The sequence below is a fragment of the Plasmodium sp. gorilla clade G2 genome (genome assembly GCF_900097015.1).
Source record: "Plasmodium sp. gorilla clade G2 genome assembly, chromosome: 9".
Classification (NCBI taxonomy): domain Eukaryota; phylum Apicomplexa; class Aconoidasida; order Haemosporida; family Plasmodiidae; genus Plasmodium; species Plasmodium adleri (nom. inval.).
Genome location: NC_041701.1, coordinates 582,501 through 607,355, shown reverse-complemented (window position 1 = coordinate 607,355; position 24,855 = coordinate 582,501). Strand labels below are relative to the sequence as shown.

At 18.6% G+C, this 24,855-nt stretch overlaps 8 protein-coding genes across 8 annotated transcripts in view; 4 read left to right on the top strand and 4 right to left on the bottom strand.

Moving 5' to 3' along the window:
* Positions 1–1,317: 1,317 nt before the first annotated feature.
* PADL01_0915100 (sugar transporter,putative) lies at positions 1,318–5,464 on the top strand (the record flags this gene model as incomplete). Its single annotated transcript, XM_028681827.1, has 2 exons — positions 1,318–5,035; positions 5,175–5,464. The coding sequence occupies 2 exons, from the start codon at positions 1,318–1,320 to the stop codon at positions 5,462–5,464; spliced, it is 4,008 nt and encodes a 1,335-aa protein (XP_028538165.1).
* A 790-nt stretch (positions 5,465–6,254) lies between these two features.
* PADL01_0915000 (conserved Plasmodium protein, unknown function) lies at positions 6,255–6,758 on the bottom strand (the record flags this gene model as incomplete). Its single annotated transcript, XM_028681825.1, has 1 exon — positions 6,255–6,758. The coding sequence occupies one exon, from the start codon at positions 6,756–6,758 to the stop codon at positions 6,255–6,257; it is 504 nt and encodes a 167-aa protein (XP_028538164.1).
* Positions 6,759–7,978: 1,220 nt separating this feature from the next.
* PADL01_0914900 (glycolipid transfer protein, putative) lies at positions 7,979–8,632 on the bottom strand (the record flags this gene model as incomplete). Its single annotated transcript, XM_028681824.1, has 1 exon — positions 7,979–8,632. The coding sequence occupies one exon, from the start codon at positions 8,630–8,632 to the stop codon at positions 7,979–7,981; it is 654 nt and encodes a 217-aa protein (XP_028538163.1).
* A 1,540-nt stretch (positions 8,633–10,172) lies between these two features.
* Positions 10,173–11,046, top strand: PADL01_0914800 (conserved Plasmodium protein, unknown function; the record flags this gene model as incomplete). The annotated part of the gene is made up of 2 exons (XM_028681823.1): positions 10,173–10,272; positions 10,577–11,046. The coding sequence occupies 2 exons, from the start codon at positions 10,173–10,175 to the stop codon at positions 11,044–11,046; spliced, it is 570 nt and encodes a 189-aa protein (XP_028538162.1).
* A 391-nt stretch (positions 11,047–11,437) lies between these two features.
* PADL01_0914700 (conserved Plasmodium protein, unknown function) lies at positions 11,438–12,133 on the bottom strand (the record flags this gene model as incomplete). The annotated part of the gene is made up of 1 exon (XM_028681822.1): positions 11,438–12,133. The coding sequence occupies one exon, from the start codon at positions 12,131–12,133 to the stop codon at positions 11,438–11,440; it is 696 nt and encodes a 231-aa protein (XP_028538161.1).
* Positions 12,134–12,857: 724 nt separating this feature from the next.
* On the bottom strand, positions 12,858–14,873 carry PADL01_0914600 (conserved Plasmodium protein, unknown function; the record flags this gene model as incomplete). Its single annotated transcript, XM_028681821.1, has 1 exon — positions 12,858–14,873. One exon carries the CDS (start codon positions 14,871–14,873, stop codon positions 12,858–12,860), a length of 2,016 nt encoding a protein of 671 aa, XP_028538160.1.
* Positions 14,874–17,396: 2,523 nt separating this feature from the next.
* Positions 17,397–21,626, top strand: PADL01_0914500 (6-phosphofructokinase; the record flags this gene model as incomplete). The annotated part of the gene is made up of 1 exon (XM_028681820.1): positions 17,397–21,626. One exon carries the CDS (start codon positions 17,397–17,399, stop codon positions 21,624–21,626), a length of 4,230 nt encoding a protein of 1,409 aa, XP_028538159.1.
* Positions 21,627–23,067: 1,441 nt separating this feature from the next.
* Positions 23,068–24,855, top strand: part of PADL01_0914400 (conserved Plasmodium protein, unknown function) — a gene marked incomplete at both ends in the record, with an annotated part of 2,181 nt that continues 393 nt past the window's right edge. The window contains one exon of the mRNA XM_028681819.1: positions 23,068–24,855. This exon is cut by the window's right edge and continues 393 nt beyond it. Coding sequence (XP_028538158.1) covers positions 23,068–24,855 — 1,788 coding nt within the window.

The following is a 24,855-nucleotide window of genomic DNA, read 5'->3' as shown; positions in this document are numbered from 1 at the left end:
TTCTTTTTACAAACATAATTGTAGAAACTTGTTTAGATATTTAAAAATAAATAAATATATATATATATTAATATATATGATATATATTTTTTTTTTTTTTTTCATCGTGAAAATGGAAGAAAGATAAAAATAATAAATAACTATCATTTTAATATCGTGCACATTTATAGAACAAAAATATATATATATATATATAATATAAAAATATATATTCATATGTATTTATTATAATTATTGAATATTACAAATAAAAAATAAATAATATTATATGTAAAAATTTTATACTACATTTTTTTTTTTTTTTTTTTTTTTTTTTTTTTTTTTTTATATATATTGCCGTGCAACCATACGCGTGTGTGTACTATAAAAAAAAATAATAAAATAAAATAATAATAAATAACAATATAATAGAATAAATATAAATATATATATATATATATTATATATACATATATTGAATAATTATATTTTACAAATTATTATAAAATTTTTCTTGATTATTATTAAAATACATACACATTGAAGTTGTTATTTAAATAAAAAAAAAAAAAAAAAAAAAAAAAAAAAATAGAATAAAAAAAAATAATAAAAAAAATAAAAGACCAACATAATTATATATATACATGTATGTTATGTATGAATAAATACCCTTGTTTTATTTAAAATTTTATTTAAGGGTATTATCTTTAGATGTAAATTTAATATGAATAATATAAAAAAAAAAAAAATAAATAATAAAATGAATGAATGAATTAAAATGGAAAAAAAAAAAATAAATAACATATTTTTAAAGAGATATACTGTCAATTCTACACAACATAGGGGGAACATATAAAAATTATGTATTTTTATTAATGTTCATATTAATGCATTATAATATATATAAATGTATTACAAAAAAAAAAAAAAAAAAAGAAATAATAAAACAGGAGAATAAAACATATAAATATATATATATATATATATTTATATTTACATTTTAGACAATATATATATATATATATATATATATATATATATATATTATTACAAAGAATAGTTAATCCTACAATTATGCAGATTAATTTTTTTTAATTTATAAATAAATAAACAAATGGTGTATTATTTATAATACCTATAAATATATGTATGACTTATTTTTTATAATTTCACAGATAATAAATATATTTTTCTTTTTTTGAAAAGTATTAAGAGCATATACATTCGAGATATATCATTTTGTTTTAGATATATCGTTTTGTTTTGTATGTGCATTTTTTTTTTTTTTTTTTTTTTATTATTATTATTTTTTTTTTTCTTATTTAACTTGTTGATTAAATGGCAGAGATAAAAAATTTAACAAAAAAGAAAGAGAGCATTTACAACACACAGGATAAAATAAATAACAACAATGCGAGTAATAATATTTACATTAATAAAAATATTAATATCTATAATAACAAGAATATTCATATTTATAATAATGAACCCAATAATTATAAAGTAAATTATATCAATAGTACTCATGGAATTCCAAGGGATGTATACGCAAAAAATTATATATCTATAATAAACAGTGAATCTAAAAATAAAATGACAAATGAAAAGAATGAAGTAAATATTTCTAATGGTAATATAAAAAATGAGAAAAACAAAAAAGGGGGATCTCAAGAAATACGAAATGGTATAGAGTATATAAATAATAATAATATACAAGAAAAAAAAAAAAGTAATAATCATAGTAAAATATCTTGTTATTCTAATGAATATATGATAAAGAACAATGAGCAGATTCATATGAAGAATACTACAACAATTAATAGTTATGAATATAATAATAAAAATAATATAATAAAAGAAGGCAAAAAAGAGAAATGTTATTTATTATACAATGGAAATAAAAATGGTCCTTATTATTATATGAACCAGAAAAATGGTATAGACAATAATAATAATAATAATATTAAAGGTGGTAGTATTCATAACAATGTTTATTATAATATCAAGCCTGTAAATAATAAATACGAATATTATTCAAAATATCTCCCACCTGTTATAATTAACAATAATAGTAACAATAATAATAGTAATAATAATATAGATTGTAATTGTATAAATATCAAAAATAAAATTAACAACAAAGATCTACTTAAAATAAATAATATATCTGTTTATGATCAAAAAAAAAATAAAATAATAATAAATAATATTCATAATAATAATAATATATTTTCATCAGATTGTATACAAACTAATAATATATATGATCCTATACAAGGAAAAAAATATATATCATCAAAAAAGTTTATGACACCAATTATAAAAAATAGCCATGATAATTTAAAAGAAAAGAATAAATCATATATTAATAATATTAAGACACATCTGGAATATAACACAAATAGTGTAATAAATAATAGTAATGATATAAATTATAATGACACAAGTAATTATTATAATAATACAAATGATTATAAAGTGGTGCATAATAATAATAATAATAATGATGATGATAATAATAAATATGTAGCACCTATTTATACATCATCAAATAATGTTAATGTGGATTTAAAAAACGCAACTTGTGATAATGAAAAAAAAATACAAAAACTTGACAAAATTTATAACGATTCTGAAAATGAAAAGGTATATGAAAACATTCACAATGATCCAAAGAAGAAACAAAAAAAAAAAAATATATATAAAGAAAATATGATGAGTAAGAAAAATGAAATAAATAATAATGTTCCTCAATATTGTAATAATAATAATAATTATTATTATACAAAAGAGGAGAATTACAGAAATATAAAAAATAATGTAGATGAGAAAAATATATTTCCATATGAACAAAATAATTATGATAATGATTATATTTTAAAAAAAAATAATGAATCAACTGATGTAAATAATATTTATAATAATATGAATAATATTCATAATATATATAATATAAAAAATAAATCTGTGGAAAGATCATCATATATAAATCAAAATAATTTACATATTATAAAAACCTATAATGAAAAAATAAATGAAGTATCAGCTTCAGACGTAATAAATTCAAATGATGATATGGAAAGTGACCATTATGAATCTATACCTAGTCAGAATGTATCACTTAGTAAGATAGCAGATATAAATATTCCTCAGAATAATACAACATATAATAATAATATAGAAGAAAAAGAATATGAGAAATATGATTCATATAATGATAAAACTAATGATATATATAGTGTAGAAGTTATGGATAATTTATATGATTCTAAAGATAAAAATAATATACATGATAATATAAATAATATATATGATAATATAAATAATATAACAACAAAAGAGGATTATTATATTAATGATGTAAATGATAAGAATGATAATAATAAATATAATTATTATCAAAAAAGAGGAAGTATCAGTTATAGTGGTTTATTAACATCAATGGTATCATCTATTTTAACACAACAAAATGAAAGAAAAATAAAAGAAAGCAATAATTGTTTAAATTATTCATGGGGTATAGATAAATATGATTATACATTATTACAAACTTTTGAAGATAATACAGAAAGAAAAAATAATATTATATTAAAAAAAAAAATTATGGAAGGATTTAATAAGAAAAAATCTAATGAACATATTTTAACTTTAACTTTATCATTAATGATATGTATTTCTATTTTATGTAATTATGATCATGGAGCTATACCAGTAACATTAGAAGAAATACAAAAAGATTTTCCATTAAGTTATATAGAACAATCATTATTAGGTAGTTTAGTTTATTTTGGATTAATTATTGGTACTATAATGGCTAGTGTATTATTCGAATTATTGTCAGCTAAATTATTAGTTACTATAAGTATTATCTTATTATCTATATCTTTATATATATTTAGTCATGCAAATTGTATTACCTTTATGTATATTTCTAGATTTGTAAATGGACTTTGTCAAGCTATACCTGTTGTATACTTACCTGTATGGGTTGATGAGTTTTCACCTGATGAAAAAGCTACTCAATGGATGTCATATATTCAACTAGCTTCCATAGGAGGAACTGTTTTTGGTTATTTCTTAGGAGGAATTCTATCAAATAATTCTTATACTTATAATAAAAATGATTCTATTTTTTCTAATGTAAATGTTGTTACTACATGGAGATCTCCTTTTTTGATTCAGGCATTCTTGTTATTACCAATTTTTTTAATTATGATATTCATACCTTCTGAGAAAATTAATATTACCTCTAACAACAGTCAGTGCACTGATGATATAAGTATTCAAGAAATTGATGACATAACACAAAGCCAAAATAAAAATCATAAGCACAATAATAATATTACAAATAAATACTCGAATCATAAATATAATAATAATATATATAATTCAAATACATATGATAATATATATAAAACTAATAATTATTTTAGCAGTTATAATAATATTTATCATAATAATAATATAAATATTTGTCATAATAATGAAACAAAAGATATTTCATATACATCCAGAGATACAAATAAATCCATAGCTGAAAAACATAAATATAGAAAAAGTAAATTATTCAGTGATTCAAAAAATAAATTATTACGTCGTAATTTTAATAGATCAGCTACATATATAATGGAAAAGAAAACTAATGTATTAAAAAAAACTCTTAAAGAAGTGAAAAAATTATTTCATAATAAATTATATATTATTATAACCTTAGGTATGAGTAATCTATATTTTGTAGTAACAGGTATACAATTCTGGATAACTGAATATATGTCTGTTGTTTTATTAACAGAGAAAATGAAAATTGTTACTGTATCAACTTTATGCTTTTTAACTTCTCCTACTTCTGGAGTTTGGTTTGGTGGATTTGTTTGTGATTTATTCGGAGGTTATAAAAATACAAATTATTCAAAAACTATAAAGGTAGCAACAGCATTTGCTATATCTGCATGTATATTTGGCATTCTTTCTGCTCATTTGAAGAATTTTATTTTTTTCTCGATATCCTTGTGGTTATGTCTTTTTACGGGTTCTGCTTTGGTTCCCGTTTGTGTGGGTACGCAGAATATGATTCTTTTTTTTTTACTTATGTGAAAAAAAATAAAATAAAAAAATAAATATTAATTATATATATATATATATATATATATATATTTATTTATTTATTTATTTACATTTTAATTTTATCTTTTTAGGAATGCTCTTATCGTGCGTTAACAACCATCAGAAGAGTTTATCCTCTGCTGTTTCTCAAGTCATATATAATGTTTTTGGTTGGTTCTCAGCTCCTTTGTTGTCTGGGATTATTATGGACATAATGCACAAATATACCAATGACAATAGATTGGCTTTAAAAGCTGGATTCACCATGATTTTGTATTCTAGTTCTATAGGTTTTCTTTTGTTGCTATACGCCAATTTTTTGGACCTTTCTGAGAAAAAAGACAATGACGAACTGATAGAATTAGAAGAACCACTCACATAGATGGACGAATAGGAGACGAAATTATATATATTACATATAGATTATTTTAATAACATAAAAAATTAATATATATATATAAATATATATATATATTTATATATTTAACTTTGTTTTCGTTTGATAATTTATTTATTCACTATATATTTGTTATATATATATTTTTGTATTTTTAAATATTTAGTTTATATATATTTTGTATAGAGGTGCATAAAAAGTATATTTGTATATAAAAAAATATTTCAATTAATTTGTTTTATTTATAACTATTTGTCTTTTTAAATATTTATTTTAAACCAATAATGAATATTATACTCAACATAGCATTTGTATATATAATTATATTTTATATATATATATTATGATTATTTATTATATGCCTATTAATATATATATATATATTTTATCCATGTTGTTACTATTCATTTAATATGACTCTTCTTCTTTTTTATATATTAATATATTTTATTTTTTTTGTATGTCATATTAAAATATTGAAAAAAATGAAAAAAAAAAATTGGTACATTAAGTACACACTATATATAATGATGTATATAATTTTTTTTTTTTTTCTTTTTTTTTTTTTTTTTAAAAGATAATTAAAAAAATGTTAATATAATTGATTAAAAACAATTTTTGATTTGTAGACTTTAAAAAAAAATTATTTTTCTCAAAAAAAAATAAAAAGGAAAAAAAATAAATATGAATTTAAATATATATATATATATATATATATATATATATATATATCATTTTAACACATTTCAAAAAAAAAAAGAAAAATCAAGAGGATTCATTTTAAGTTTATCATATTCAAACAAACTAATAATTCACCCATAGTTGTTTCATCTCCATCTTTTCTTGTGTTATCAGTTGTATCAGGATTGGATATATTATTATCATCTTGTATATAATTGATATTTTGATCTATATTATTATTATTTACATTTAAATTCATTTGTGTATTATCATTAATTAAATTATCTTTATTGAAATTATTTTTCTTATCAAAAGATTTTATATCTTTATAATTTTGATAAGGTTCATACATATTTCTTCTATCTTTTTTATGAATGATTTCTCCTCTTTCGGTTATTTTTTTTCTTAGATTTTTTCTTCTTGGTTCATAGTTATAAACTTCTTTTTCTTCTTCTTCATTAATTAATGTAATTAAAGCTGAAAGAGCTGCATTCTTATCTATATCATTTTTTTTAGGAATTTTAGATAAAAATAATGGATGAAGTTCCCAATCATCTTCATCATCTTTTTTTTTCTTTTCATTCTTATTAAGTTCCATATTTTTTTTGAACTTTTATCTTCTTATATTTTTCTATTATTATAATATCGTATTGTTATTATTATAATCTTATAATTTATACGTTATTCTTATATGTTATTTTTTTTTATTTTTTACTTATTCTTTTTTTTAATTTTTTATATCTTTTTTAATCTTTTTTTTTTTTTTTTTTATATATTTCATCTATTCATTTTATTATGTAATTTTCTTTTTTCAAATAATATCATACATAAAATAAATATATATATATATATTTATTTATTTATACATTGTGGTATTTATTAATCCTTTAAGTCAAAAAATATATAAATTTTAATTTACTTAATTATTTTACATTTTTTAGTATTTATTAAAAATATATATAAAATAAGTATATATAAATATGGTAATATATATAATATATATATATATATATTTATTTTATAACAATTATATTTAATATAAACATAATGAAAGGCATATTTTTTTTTTTTTTTTTTTTCTAATATTTCATTTATTTTTGTAATTTTCTTTTTTTTTTCATTTTTAATAAAATAAGCAAAGCAAACATGTGATTTATTGTTATTCACTAGAATTTTTTTTTTTTTTTTTACGCGCATTTATATTATATATATATATTATAGTGGAAAGGTTTTATAAAGTGAATAAATAAGATATTAGAAAATATATATTTGTTTTATATTATATTAACTATAAAAGCATTCTAATTTTACACATAAGCAGAAAAATTTTACCATAGTATTTACAAAACATTAGGAAAATTATATATATATACATATATATATATGTGACAAAATTATTTTACTTTTTGAGAATTTACATGGGTGTATATATTAAATTAGAATATGTTAATAAACCTGTATTATATTTTTTTTTCCCTCAAATTGGACATCATATATAAATATATATATATAAATATATACATATATATATTTATATATATATGTTTTTTTTTTTTTTTTTTTTTATAATTTAATTACTTTTTAATATTTTATTAAATCATCTACTATTTTATGTTTAGATAATATTACGAAAGTTATGAAGTTCTTGTGCTTTAAATTTTTTATTTTTATTTAAAAATATATAATGTAAAGGTTATTATTATGAAATTTATCATTTATATATAATATTTTTAATTATTAAAAGTTATTATAATTACATATATATATATATAACACAAATTTTGGAATATAATAAAGGTTGATAATTTTTTTTGTTTCTTAAATTTTTTCCTCAAAATTACAATTGAATCTTTCTATAGTAACAGATATATCTCTTACCAAAGGTTTTGTTATAGAAAGACATTTTTCAAGTACCGTTGAAGCTTGTTGATGAGTTTTAAATCCTAATTTTTTGGTCAAAATTTCTTTAGTAGGAGATAGCCTTAAACATAATTTTACTATTTTTGAAGTTATAAAGCCATGATATTTTTTTAATACTTCATTATAAGCTTCTTGTGCACATATAGATAATTTAGTTTCATTACATGTTATATAACATTTCTCTAGAAATATTATAATAAATTCTAGTGTTCTTTTCATCCATAAGAAACTTATAATTCCATTTTCTAAATCTTTTTTTAATTTTTCTATATTCTCATATTTATTTATATTATAAGAATATAACATAGAAACATATTTTGTTTCTTCAGGATATTTTTCAATAGCTCGTTGAACTTGAGATGAAGAATTTTTTAGATCCTTTTTTAAGGTATCACCTAAAAACCCATTGCCAAATATCTTATTAAATATTGGATATATGATATTACATAATTCACATATTTTTAATACAACAATTTCATCATTTTCTCTACATTCAAGTGATTTCTTCTCTATATTGGCAATAAATATTTCACCTTCACAAAGACTACTCATTTTTATATACACATATATATATATATATATATATATGATGAAATAATAATAAAATTTATATAACTTATCTATACACACATTTAAATCATTTGATATCTATATGTTATATATCTATTCAATATATTATAAACAAAATAAATAATCTATATAAATAATACAAAACACAAGAAAAATAAACTTTAGTTTAATTATAACTTGTTATAAAAAATAAATAAACACTATGGAAATTTCCATAATATCCATTACAATATATCTTTAATTATTTTATGAACAACAATCATAAAGAAATTGTATTCAATCAAATATATATATATATATATATATATATATATATATATATACTAATAATAGGAAAACAAATTGGAATATTTCAATTAGAAAAATCAAAAAAAATTATAAAATATACACTAAAATAAAAATATATACATATATATATATATATATGTTAATTTATTTAATTGTCTGGTTTTTTTATGTTTAATTTATTGTATTTTATAAAACAAATACTTGGAATTTTTAATAAACATCATAATCATAATAAAATAAAGCAAGAATACATCTAACAACCCTATTCATAAATAATTATTCAAAAAAAAAAAAAGTATATACACTTTTTTTTTTTTTTTTTTTTTTTTTTTTTTAATTATGCATCATTATATAATAATACTTTACAAAAAAAAAGAAAATGGAAATGTCCTAAAAGTGGAATGAAAAATAAAATTAATAAAATAATTAACAAAATAAATAAAATGAAGCAAAATAATACTGTTAACATTTTGCACAAAAAATAAAGTAATCATGTTAATATAATATGAATATATATAAAATATAATATAAAAAACTCTGAATAGATCCATACAAATATTTAATACATACTTAAATGGTATTGCTGATAATGTATGCAACTTTATTTTTTAAAATATTTCATAAAAAAATCTTTCCAATATAATTATCCCATATATTATATATATATATATATATATATTTATTCATTAAATAATTTTTTTTTAGTGACATATATTTTTTATATATATTTTTTCAAATTTTATAGAATTAATAATTCATATTTTTTACCAATTCAAATGTGTAAAGTAATTTTTCATATGTAAATTTAATAAATATCCATTTTAATAATGAATTAAACATATTATTTATATATATATATATATATATATATATATATATATATATTTTTACCCTCATATTTATAAAAAAAAAAAAGAAAAAGGATATATATATTTTATAATGTGATAATGTCCTAATATATAAAAATGAAATATTTTCTTCATTTGTTTATTCTCTTTTTTTTTTTCTTTTAAGACGTGAAGGACTTATTACATATATATTTTTTAAATGAATACAAAATTATTCAAATATTGAGAATAAAAATAGATAGTTATATAGAATATTTCAATATTTAACTGATATAAGAAATATATGTATATTTATTTATATCTCGTCTTAGTTATTAATATTGATTAATTTAACCTTTTTTTTTCTTTTTTTTTTTTTTAATTACCAATTTTTTTTGATATACAAAATGATATTTAAAAGTGTTAGGAATTTATCTAATAAAGTGTGCGATGTTTTAGTATCCTTTGGTGTGCGTCAAAATAAAACTACATTTATATCACATCCAGGTATATATACAAAAATATTAAGAAAAAATATGGTATATATAAATATGTAATTTTTATAAAAATCATACTAATAGAAATATATTATTTTTTTGTCTGTAATTTAAAAAAGAAACAAAAAAAAAAAAAAAAAAAAAAAGAAGAATATTATAAAAAAGTATGTACGTGTACATGTAAATAGCTTTTTTTTTTTTTTTTTTTTTTTTTTTTTTTTTTTTTTTTTTGTCTAGTTCTTACAACTTTGTACATAACATTTATTTTTATTTTTCATATATTATTTGTAAATTATATTTGTTTTTCCTTGTAGGTGTTATGGTAGTATCTCAATTATTAGAAATGAAATTAATAACTAGACCAAGAGCAACATTAACTCAAGAAAATGTTAATGCTATGGTTGAATTTGATTATGAGCTTGCGAAAAAAGCTCAAATAGCTGTTGATAATAATTTGCCAGTGAATTTTTTTGATTTGGAATATATAGATAGACCAGAATATTTGAAATTGTTACTTGAAGAAAAAGAAATTTTAGAAAAGGCACGAGAAGAAGTTTTGAAAATGGAAAAAGGAAATTATAAAATACCAGATATACTAAAAAATTACAAAAGAGTGGAAATACCAAGAGAATGGAGAAAAGAATTAGAAATCGATGAAAAAATATTAAAAGAACAACCAGGATTAAAGGAAAATATTGAATTACAAACTATTATGAATAACTATATTAGAAATAAATTTAATAAAAACAAAGATCAAAATTCAAAAAAGGAGATAAAAAATTAATAGGTAAAAAAAATTATAATTGTCTTTTTTTTTCTTTTTTTTTTTTTTTGTTCATGTAATATATATATATATATATATATTTATTTATTTATCCTTTATGAACACATTTGACATTAATGCTAAAAAGTTTGTAAAAAAAATTAAATAGGTTAATTTAAAAAAAAAATTCAAATGTTATAAAATTTAATTATATGTATAACATAAAAAAATAATGAACCAAATTCATCACAAATCAAAAGAAAAAAAAAAAAAAAAAAAAAAATGTGTATAAAAGTATATACTAAGAAACTTTACATGTGGACACATAATATATAAATATAATATATATATATATATATTTTCATTCATCACTCCATATTATTAAATGTATATTATCTTATGATCCATAAGACTATTTTTTTTGCTGCTGTTGAATCATATTTTTTACAAATTGAATAGGGTTTTTCATGTAATTATTAGAATTAATTATTTCATCATATTGGTTAACAATATTAGCTTTATTCGTTTTAGAATTATTTAAATTTTTTGTTTCACTTTTTTGATTGTTATTCTTTTTATTATTAATATTTTTGTTGTCATCCTTTTTTGATTTTTGTATAAGTTTTATAAGTTTTATATTTTTATCCTTTTTATTATTATTAGGTTCATTTTGTGATATATTTTGATTGATAGAAATATTAGGAACTGTATTACATTTTTTTAATGATGGGAACACTGTATTTTTAGCTTCTAGAAAAGCTTTTTTTTTTATTACTTTTTCAATAAGATTATTTTTTTTCAATTTAAAATTTAGTTTTTTAATTTTTTTCCTACTTGTTGCTTTTTTTTTACTTTCTTCTATATTTTCATTTTGTTTTTTAAATTTTTCTACATGGTAATTTTGTTTTAAAATGTTTTTATATATTTTTATAAAATTTTCAGAAGAGTTTACAACATTATTATTACTTTTACTGTTGTCATCATGTTTCTTAGTTTCTTGTGTTTTCTCTTTTTCTTTATGTTTTTTTTGAGATATGGCTATTTTTTCTTTTTCATCATAAGGATCATTTATTCTGTATTTTCTTCTTTCTTTTATATATTTTGTCATTGTTATTATAAATAACAATTTATATAATAAAATAATATATATATATATATAAATATATTATTAAAAAAGGGAATAATAAATGGATGATATTAATTCATTTTGTATAATAATAATATAATTATATATATAATATTATTAAAAAAAAAAAAAAAAAAAAAATTATATATATATATATATATATATATATATATAATATATTATGTAAATATAAATATAGATATATGAAGAAATTATTTTAGGAAAAAAAAAAAAAAAATAGCAAATATAACAAATATAACAAATATTTAATGTTATAATAATTTTAATATATTTATAATATATGATCATCTTAATTCAATTATTAATTAACATATGTACATAAAAATAAATATTATATATATATATATTATGAATCAAACAATATTCTATATTTTTATGAATATTTAACTCAAAACAAAAAAATTAAAATAAAATAATTAATTTAATGAATTATAAATAGGTAGAATGAGAAAAAATTTACTAATTTTCCTTAAAAAAAAAATAAACCCAAATAAATAAATTAATAAATAAATTAATAAATAAATTAATAAAATAAATAAATATATATATATTTATATATATATATTATTTTTATGTTTAAATTGATGATAGTCCCTTTATTTTGATTTGAGCTTGTTTTTATATGTTTCATTTTTCAGAACATAATTTTATATATTCCTTTTAATCATAAAATAGGAATATTGTTTTATAGCCATGAATTAGACAATGAATTTTCTATTTTAATATAATCTTTATTTATAGGATCAATAAATTGTAAATGATATAATTCTAAACACAAATTATTATTATTATATATATTATTATATATATTATTATTTATACCACTTTGTAAATCTTCCTTTTGATTATTCTTTTCATATATAAAATAATTATTCAAATTAATTTTTATATCATTTTTTTGTTTGTTTATAGTATTTGAATTATTATCATATCCTGGTATAGTAAATGTATCAAGTGGTATATTATGTGTTTGTAAAGACAGGTGTTCATTTTTCTTATTTATATGATTATTCATTATAATTGTATTTTCATCGTATATATTATAATTATTATTATTATCTACACTATGATGATTATCTTTTTCATTATGATCATCAAATATATTTGAAATATTCTTATTTGTGCTATTATTTATTTTATGATTTTTTAAAATTTGATCATTAATAATATCCTTTTTAAATATATTTATCTGAAAAATATTGTCATTTATTATAGGTGTATTTAATTCACTGAAAAAAAATCGAATGATATCTGCTTTTGGATTATCTAGGAGAATAAAATCAACTAAATAAATATCTTTAAATGTTTCAAGATAATTATTTATATTTATATTTATATCATTTTTAAAATATTCCGATTTTTTATTTTCCAAATAATCTTTATAATTTACAATATTATAGATAATTGAAAATGGAAATGAATATTTATCTATGGTGTCATGAAAAAAGAAAAAATTTCCTTCATTGAAAAAAATATTTAAAGGATAAGTAATTTTATTATTTTCTAACATATCCTTTGAATTGTTTAATCTTATTTTATGTGTTAATTGGTCTAATACGTTATTATTATTATTATTATTATTATTATTATTATTGATTGTTTTATTATCTGTTTGGTTTACGTTTGTATTAATTTTATAATTTAATATATTTTTCTTATTGTCATTTTTAAAAAATGTATTATAAAAATGATTAAGACTTTTGATAGGTTCACTTTTTTTAAAAATAGTTGATATGAAATAGTTTTTTTTAATGTCATCTATTTGATTGTGATCATTTAAATATTTAAACTTGCGAATTGTTAATTTATTACTTTGATATTTGAAATTATTAATATTATTATGTGTATTATTTATTTTATTTTTTTTTATATCATTTAACTCATTTAATTTTAATTTTGTTAAATAATTCCAATAGGTTGATGAATAGGAATTATTATCAAAAAAATTATAAAATGGAAATAAATCACTTATTTGCTTTTGAGCATAAATAGAATCTTTATTTAATAAATATTCTTTACTTGTATAGTTATATATTTCTGTTTCTTTATTAATATTATTATAATAATTTTTATTTTGATAAGTGTATTTTTTATTTTTTATTTCTTCCTTTTTGTCCTCATAATTATTAGTATTCATTGAATTATGCATTTGATTATTTATAAAAACAAAAGGATTATTTATTAAACATCTATATTTCTTTATAAGTTTATTTTCATTTATCATTTTAAGAAAGGTTTTATAAATAATAAAATCGTTACAACATATGATAAGACCACTCATATATATAGGTAGTTTATATGGATAATATATATCATCTTTATTTTCATCAACCTTAAACATCGATTCAACATAATATTTTTCGACTATTTCATCATGTGTGTTTGTATTAAAATTATTATACATAAATAAAGAAGAATTTGTATACAAATAAGCATTTTTTTCTACATTGCTTAAATTTTTCAGTTTACTTATATAATCATTATGTTCTATAATATTATTATTTATGGTAACATTATTGTTGTCATGATTTATATTTTTGTCATATATATGATTTGTATATTCATTATTATTAGGATCCTCTGTTTTTTTTTTTTTTTTTTTTTTTTTTTTCAACGTCCAATTTACAGGTTTATGTATAACAAAAAATTTGTCACTTAATGTTCTATATATTAATTTTACTTCGTTAGTTGGACTTTTCATTTGGTTCAGCATTCATCACAGTTTATTATAAATAATAAATATATACATATATATATATATATATATATATATATATATTTATTTATTTATTTTCTATGCTTCAGAAAAAATCCTAATATTTTAATTTTTATGGATAAATAATAAAAAATCTTATACCTTAAATTTTAATCTCTCAAACATTTTATTTTAACAGTATACATATAATATTTATTTTTTTTTTTTTTCAAACTGAATATTTTCATTAAGAATATGAATAACATTTAAAGGTTTTTTAATATATATATATATATATATATATATATTTATTTATTTATTTAAATATAATAATTTATTTGTATTAAATATCTTTCTAATGTCATGTTTTTTTATTATTTTTATATACAAAAAAAAAATAAAGGAATAGAACATTTTTAAATGTGTCAAAAAAAATTATAACATGTAATTAATTATTACACAAAATAAAAATATATATATTATATATATTATATATATTTTTAATTTTATTCTTTTAGAATTGTTTATTTTTTATTTTAAATACAGATTAAAATAATACACCCTTTAATGTTATAAGTACCAAAAATATCATTTTAAAGAAGAAACTACATAACTATATCATAAGAAAAATTTCCTTCATTTTTCTTATTGTTTTGAATGTTGAAAGGAATATAATATATACAATATATCATTATATTAAATAGCTTTTACAATTTTATTTTTTTTATATTTCTAAAATATTGTGTATATATAATTTCTTTTTTTATCAAGTAGAAATTATAAATATATTATTTTAAAAATAAAATGAAAATATATAAATATAATATATAATAAAGGTGTGCAATACATATATTATATTATATATATTAAACCAAATGAAACAAAAAAAAAAAAAAAAAAAAAAAAAAATAGTAATATATTTTTGTTTCATTTAAATATTTTATAGAAAGAAGTTATAGCATTTTAAATGTCTTTTTATATATGGATTACTTTTTTAATTTACTGTTTCCTTTTTTTTAAAGGGATATAATTATAATGAAAAAAAAAAAAAAAGAAAAAAAAAAAGAGCATATTTTAGTATAATTCAATTAAAAAAAAAAAAAAGATAAAAAAATTTACAAATATTTATATTTTTTTTGTGTTACAAATATAGATACATATTTTGACAATTATAATATTATATATATATTATATATATATATATTTATTTATTTATGATATTATGTAATATATATATATATATATATATATATATTTGGATAAATATTTTTTATAATATATATATAGAATAACTATGAGAGAAACGCGTGTGAATTATAAAAAATTCTCTCTGTAGTATACTCTAATTTATTAAATATTAATATAGTATATATATTGTTCTTTTCATATTTTTATATTTTTTTTTTAATGTTATAATATAAAAAAAGAATATATATTCTTATATATATATATGAATATAAAGAATATAAAAATAATATTCAAAAATTTGGCATATTAATATTTTTCCTCATATATAAAAAAAAGGGGGGACAAAAAAATATACATCCAACAATATATTTATATTTAGTACTATATATATTATGTATACATCTGTACAAGCGCTTTTTAATTTTATAAATTACCAATATGTTTTATCTATATATTATACATATATAATATTTTATATATATGTATTTAAGCTTACAAAATAAAAGAAAATAAAAAAAAAATATCGCATATTTTTATAATGTATATATATTATATATTATACATAATATATAATACATATATTATATTTATATATTTATATATTTTTTTTTTTCTTTAATTTTTATATTCCATAATGTTTTCTTGCTTTTAATAAATGTTCACTCTTCAGATTTGATATTAGTTCCTCCCATATTTTTATTTATATAATTAATTTTTCTAATTATATTATATATAATGGTTTCCAGAATTTTTATAGTATATATATAATATATATTTATATGTATGTATTTATTTAAAAAAATTTTATATGCTTCCTTTTCTTTTTTTTTTATATATATTTTATTTTTGTTTTATTTTTTTAGGCATGTATATTATGGAAATGTAAAAATTATATATAAATATATATATATTATTTAACAATATTATATTTACATATATATATATATATAACATATTTATTATTGTAGCTTTTGAAATTTTTTTTTTTTTTTTTTTTAATATGTTTATATTATATATATATATGTATGTATGTATGATAATATATGAAAGGAAAGAAAAAAGATAAATTCTTTTTATGTTATTTTTAAAACATACATATGTATATATATATATATATATATATATATATATATATTTATTTATATTCTATGGTATTTTTTTTATTATATATTCCATTAATTTGTTTATAAAAAAGAAGAAAGGAGAAAAAAATAGATTAATTCATATTATAATTTCATAAGAAAACTGTACACATATACATATATATTTATATTATATGTTAATTTTTATTTATCTATATATATAATATAATTATTGTAGTATATTAAATTTAGAAAGATTATGGATACCAATAGTGGAGATAAGAATGCTGCAAATACAGGAGGAGCTGATGGGCTTGTGAAGACTGTATCTGTTTTATTAAGAGATAACAAATGTAAATTTAATATAGATGAAAGTTATGATCAAAATGATAAAGAGAAATTATTAAATGATGTAGGTCAACAGGATAGTGGTATGATAAATTGTTTGATGGAGAAATTAACAACTAAGAAATTTTTAGAAGAGAAAGAAACAAAGAATAGTTTTTATTTAGTAGATAATGAAAATATGAAAATAAAAAAATTAAAAGAACATGGTCATTCAGCTTCATTAAATGATGATTTAAGTCCATTACAATATGAAAGAACAAAATATATACCTACCTTACCTAAAGCATTTGCTAGTGAATATCAAATATTAGAAGAGAATTATGGAGATGAATTTATAAATAAAAATGATTATGAAGATGTAAAGAGGTTTTTAAAAAATTTACATAATTTACCAATGTTAAATGTTAAAGAAAGTAATAATAATGAATCTTTTAAAGGTGGCAATATTTTAAAAATTGGTATTATTTTATCAGGTGGTCCAGCTCCTGGTGGTCATAATGTTATATCTGGTATATATGATTATGCAAAACGTTATAATGAACAATCACAAGTTATTGGTTTTCTTGGTGGTATTGATGGTTTATATAGTAAAAATTATGTTACTATAACTGATAGTATGATGAATAGATTTAGAAATTTAGGTGGTTTTAATATGTTATGGTCAGGTAGAGGAAAAGTAAAAAATAAAGATGATTTAATTGCTATCGAAAATATTGTATCCAAATTGAAATTAAATGGTTTAGTTATTATTGGTGGTGATGGTTCTAATAGTAATGCAGCTTTGATTTCTGAATATTTTGCAGAAAGGAATATTCCTATATCTATTATTGGTGTTCCTAAAACTATTGATGGTGATTTAAAAAGTGAAGCAATTGAAATTAGTTTTGGTTTTGATACTGCTACTAGAACATATTCAGAAATTATTGGAAATTTATGTACAGATGTAAAAACTGGTCATAATGTTTATCATGTTGTTCGTGTTATGGGTAGATCAGCATCACATGTTGTTTTAGAATGTGCTCTACAAACTAGACCAAATGTTGTTTTAATAGGTGAAGAAGTTGAACAATTAAATTTATCACTTAAAGATATTGTTAAAAATATTGTTAATATTATATTAAAAAGAAAATCATTAAATAAAAATTATGGTGTTATCTTATTACCTGAAGGTTTAATTGAATTTGTACCCGAAATGAAAATATTAATTTCTGAATTAAATGTTATTTTAAAAGATGGACCATTTGATGCTTCCAAACTTCAAAAATCAAAAGAAGTATGGGATTTCTTACCACCTATTATTAGAGATCAATTATTAATGGATAGAGAATCTACTGGTTATATTCAAGTTGGTAAAATCGCTACCGAAAGATTAATTATTGTATTAGTTGAATCTGAACTAGCCAAATTAAATAATAAAAACCTAAATATTCAATTTATGTCACATTATCTAGGTTATGAAGGTAGATGTGCTATTCCATCCAATTTTGATTGTAATTATTGTTATGCATTAGGTTACAACGCTGCACTCTTAATTGATCATAAAAAAACAGGATATATGTCCATTATTAGAAATTTGGCAGATTCATATACTAACTGGATACCAGCTGCTATCCCATTCTTACGAATTATGCATGTAATTAAAGACAATACAGGTAATGAATTCCCAGCAGTCAAAAGATATTTAGTTGATTTAAATAGTCCATTATTTAATGTATTAAAGGAAGTTAGGGGGCTGTGGTCTCTTTATGATTTATATAGATCTCCAGGACCTATCCAATTTAATGGCCATTTAGGTAATGCACGTTGTTATACTGTTAAGACTCCAACAAAGGATAATTTGTTATGTCAGAATGCCGATGATTTAGAGCTTATTATAAATTTAACTAACAAGAATACAAATGGAAATAATGGCCACAATAATCATAATGTATCTGATGATAAGGCAAAAGATGGTGAATCATCATCATCAAGTTCTTTTAAAAAAACCAACTACAATCTAAGTGATAATAATACAAATACTAATTATAATAATATATCTGATGGATCTACATTTGGTAATACTACCTTATTAAATAATACAACCTGTAATGTAAAAGTTGATGGAGTGAATACTTCAAATAATCAAGAAGGTAATACATCTGATGTTTTGTCTGCAGAACCTGTAAACCAAGGTTTTTATGAACAACATGCATCTAGTTATAAATCCTTAGGCTGTATGTCAGAATTACAAACGTCTAGATTATACAACAAATTAGAATTGCCTGAATTATGTTCTGATTTGAAAGCAAAGGTTAGAGCTGGAAAACAGTATATATCAAATGATCCTTATACACAAAAACAGATTTTATCAAATTATCCACATATGTCATATGAAAACAAATTTCAGATACAAGAAATATTTCATGACAAATACGCTAGCCCTATTTCGTTTGAAATAAGAATTGGTATAGTATTTTTATCAAGACAAGCACCAGGTGCTATGAATGTGTTATGTGGTTTATATAGGCGTTTGAAATTATTAAAAGGTGTTTGTATTGCATTTTATGGTTTATATGGATTATTACATAATAAGTATATTATAATAGATGATGATAATATTGCAAAATATGTAAATCAAGGAGGTTTAGAATTAACTGGAAATTCTCCAGAGCATTCATTATTTGATAAAGAAAATAGAAATAAAGTATGTGAGACGGTTACCCAATTACAGTTAAATGGTTTAGTTATGCCAGGATCTAATATAACTATTACAGAAGCTGCATTATTATCAGAATACTTTTTAGAAAAAAAAATACCCACATCTGTTGTAGGTATACCATTAACAGGATCTAATAATTTGATACATGAATTAATAGAGACATGTGTTGGTTTTGATAGTAGTACAAAGGTATATGCATCATTAATTGGTAATGTATTAACAGATGCAGTAAGTATGCCTAAATATTGGCATTTTATTCGTTTAATGGGAAGATCTCCGTCACATGAAGTTTTAGAATGTGCTTTACAAACTCATCCTAATGTAGTAATTATATCAGAAGAATATGGAGCAGCAGATAAAACATTATGGAGAGTTGTTCAAGATATTGCTGATGTTGTATGTGCAAGAGCTGATGTTGGAAAAAATTATGGTACTGTATTAATACCAGATGCATTATTAATGCACTTACCACATATGAAAATATTATTATCTGAAATAAGTGATATATTAAATGAGGCATCTGAGAAAGGACAATTATTAGAAGCAAGGAATGATTTAGTAAATTTATCTGGTGTAGATCATGGTCAATTAACATCAGAATGGGTTTCTAAATTAACACCATGGAGTTTAGCCTTATTAAAAACGTTCCCACAATTTATTATAAAAGAATTATTACAAGTAGATTTGAGATCTATGCGTTTTGAACAATTAGAAACTGAACAATTATTATTACAAATGGTGAAGGAAGAATTACAAGATAGAAAGAAAAAAGGAAAATATTCTGGAAGTTTCATGGGATTAACACACTTTTTTGGTTATCAAGGACGATCATCATTACCATCAGAATTTGATTGTAAATTAGCATATGCATATGGACATGCAGCATCTATAGTTATTGAAAGTGGATTAACAGGATATATAGTATCTATAAGAGGATTATGTGGTAATGTAAAAGATTGGAAATTATTTGCTATACCATTTATATCATTAATGAAAATATTACCAAAAGGACAAGGAAGTAAATATTTAAAAAGTGCATCTAAAGGTGATCTACCAGTAATACCTAGTGCACCTGTAGATTTAAATGGTAAAGCATATAGAAGCTTAAAAATTGCTTTACAAAAATGGCAAATGGAAGATCGTTTTTGTAATCCAGGACCAATACAATTTGAAGGTAATGCATCTAATTATTATAATAGGATATTATTTGAAGAACAATCAGAATATTTTGAAATGTTAAGATATGTTGAATGTTATGCAAATATTTTAAAAGATACTTGCCGTTTTGGTGTCTCAGCTGATTATTTGAAAAATGTTTTTGTACAATTATGTGGTATGTTGGTATTAGCATATAAGCCTAATGATATCTTATCTAATATGCCATACATTGGAAGTATAGAAGATTATTATGATTGGGAAAACCAGAGAAAAAGAATGAATTAAAAAGGAAATATTATATAAATAAATGGATATATATATATATATATATATATATATATGTATGTATGTATGTATTTATTTATTTACCCATGTGTGTATTTTTTTTTTTTTTTTTTTTTTTTTTTTTTTTTATAATTCAACCCTGATATTATTTACGATGCATATAATATATATTATGATTATTAAACTGTTTATATATATATATATATGAAAATGTTATTTTAAATTTGGTCCATGATTTTAACATTTTATTATTTCTTTATGCCTTTATTTATTTATTAATAAAATATAAACTTTTATACATATATACAATTTTAATAATATAGATATTATTAAATAGTTTTGTCTACGTATATCAAAAATGTACTTTATTTAATTTGTGTTCCGATATATATATATATATATATATATATAATATATATATAGATATTATAATTTTTATTTATGCAGTTATTACTAAAAACATGATAAATTATATTATTCTGACAAACATATTTATGTAAAATATTTAAACATTATTTAATTGAATGAATCCATTATAATCTTTTTAAAGTATTGCTTGGATGTTTTTTCTATTTTTTCTTGCCTCATAAATTCATATTTATGATAACATCTATTATTTGTAAGAACATATGTATTTATTTTAATTGAGAAGAAAAAAAAATAAATGTTTTATATTTAAACCATAACTATACCAATCTAATGGTTAAATGTAATAAACAAATTAATATAAAAGGAATGATTAAATGTTAATTTTTTATGTACATAATTATATAAAAAATATAAAACATTTATTCATTATTCTGATATATATATATTGTTATTATTAATAATTGTTTTATTTATGTATAAACATATAATAGAATATTTTATTTTATTTTTTTTTTTCATGTGTTTTTAAACCGGTGTATATAAAAAAAATATATAGATATATAATAATAAAAAAAAAAAAATAAAATAATAATAAAATAAACATTAATATATAATATGAGTGTATACATTATATAGAAAATATCCTCTTTTCTTTTTTTTTTTTTTTTCTTCTTTCTTTGTTACCCTTTTATGAAATGAGTGAATCTGCAAAAAATAAATTGCCTTCTTATTATTTTGTGAACATATATGTAAAAAAAACGAAATATATATATATATAAAATATATTTATATATATGTAATATATAACTATATGTATATATTTTTTATAAAATGAACCTTTTTTCTTAATGTAGATAAGATAAAAATCTATATTATATATTTTTTATTACACAATGGTACTATTACAGAAATATATATATATATATATTTATTTATTTATATGATACTTCAATATGATAAATAAAATTATGAATTGAAGATTAAATATTAAATAGGGAAAATATATATTATCACATGTTTATTATATATATATATATATGTATGTATATTTTTTCAGATATAGTATTATATAATGCTACATGTCAGAAAAAAGATTTTTAATAATGTACTAAGAAATTACAGAGAGATTTTTTATTTTTCTTTAATAAATAAGAAACATGTATCTTATGATACACTTGCTGGTATCCCTTGGATGAGTCATAGTCGTATTACAAAAATAACTGAGAGGTTGTGTGAGGAAGGTCCATATGATAAAATAACATGGGTAAAATTAAGTGAACGTATTTATAAAATATGTGATAGTTTTCATATGAAAGAAATTGGTAGGATTTTATATGCATATTCAAAAGTAAGATATAGAGATATAAGAATAATTTATAAACTTCTTGAACAAATAAAGAATAAAGAAATATATAATATAGATTTATTATCATGTGCTCATGTATGTCATGCATTAAATAATTTAAATTATCTTGATAAGAATTTGTTTGAATTATTTGTAAAAAAAATAAAAAATATAAAAATATTAGATATTAATAGTGTTCATAATTCTATTGTTACTAAAAATAACAGTTGTCCTAATTATTCCTTTCCTATCGTTTTAATTTTAAGTGCTTATTCAAAACATTGTAATGATGCTCATATAAGAAAATTATGTCTCGAATTATTAATTCATTTTTTAGAACATTTTAATAAATATAAAAAAGAATGTACACCTCAAGGATTGGCTATGTTATTAAATTCGTTTTCTCAAATAATGAAACCATCACCTGAATTTTTTAGAGAGGAGCAGGAAGAATTAAAAAAAATTTCTATCGATGAATATAAAAAGGATGATTTATATTTTAACGATGATACTAATACGGTTAACATTCCATTTTTTAAAAATAAGCTCATACATATAAATTACAAAGATGAATTAGTAGGTTCAGAGAATTGTATAAAAATGGAAAACCCAAAGGAGAATTTAGAAGAGTCTACATTTGATGTGGACAAATATGTGAACGATCCTTCCCACAAGATAGAAGTTAAAAAATATAACAACAATAATAATAATACTAATAGTTATAATAATAATAATAATAATAATAATAATAATAATAATAATGGTTATAATAATTATAATAATAATAACCATTTTGATAATAATATTTTAAATATGGGTGTAAAGAACCCAAATTACAATAGAATACATAATGATAATATTTCTTCAGATACACATAACTATATAGATATGTTAACTAGGATAGAAAAAAAAGATGTACTGAATAAACAATTTCTGATGCTACTATTAGAAATCACAAAAACCATTGACAAGATGAATACTCAGTCGTTATCCTTAATTATGAATTCATGTTGTCGTATTTCTTATGATAAGCCAATTGAATTTTTAAATATTATAAGCGAAGAAATAAATAAAAAACTACATCTGACCACAATTCGACATCTGTCATTAATTATTAATGGATACATAAAACTGAATATACATAACCCTATACATATAGATAATATATTTAAAGAAATTGAAAAAAAAATTTATTCCTGTGATGAAAAACAATTATGTTTTATTTTAAGTAGTATGGTAAAATATAAAATAAAAAATGAAAATATTATATCTAATATAAATGCTAAATTTATTTTAAATATAAGAAAAATGAATATATCTACATTATGTAATATTTTATATTATTATACAAAATTAAATATTTTTAATGACGATATTATTAATTTATATCAAATATATTTAAAGAAACTTATTGATACAGCTAATATACATCATCTTGCTTTATCAGCATATGTGTTTTCAAAGAATAAAATAAAAAATGAATTAGTATATATAATATTAAAAAAAGCTTTAGAT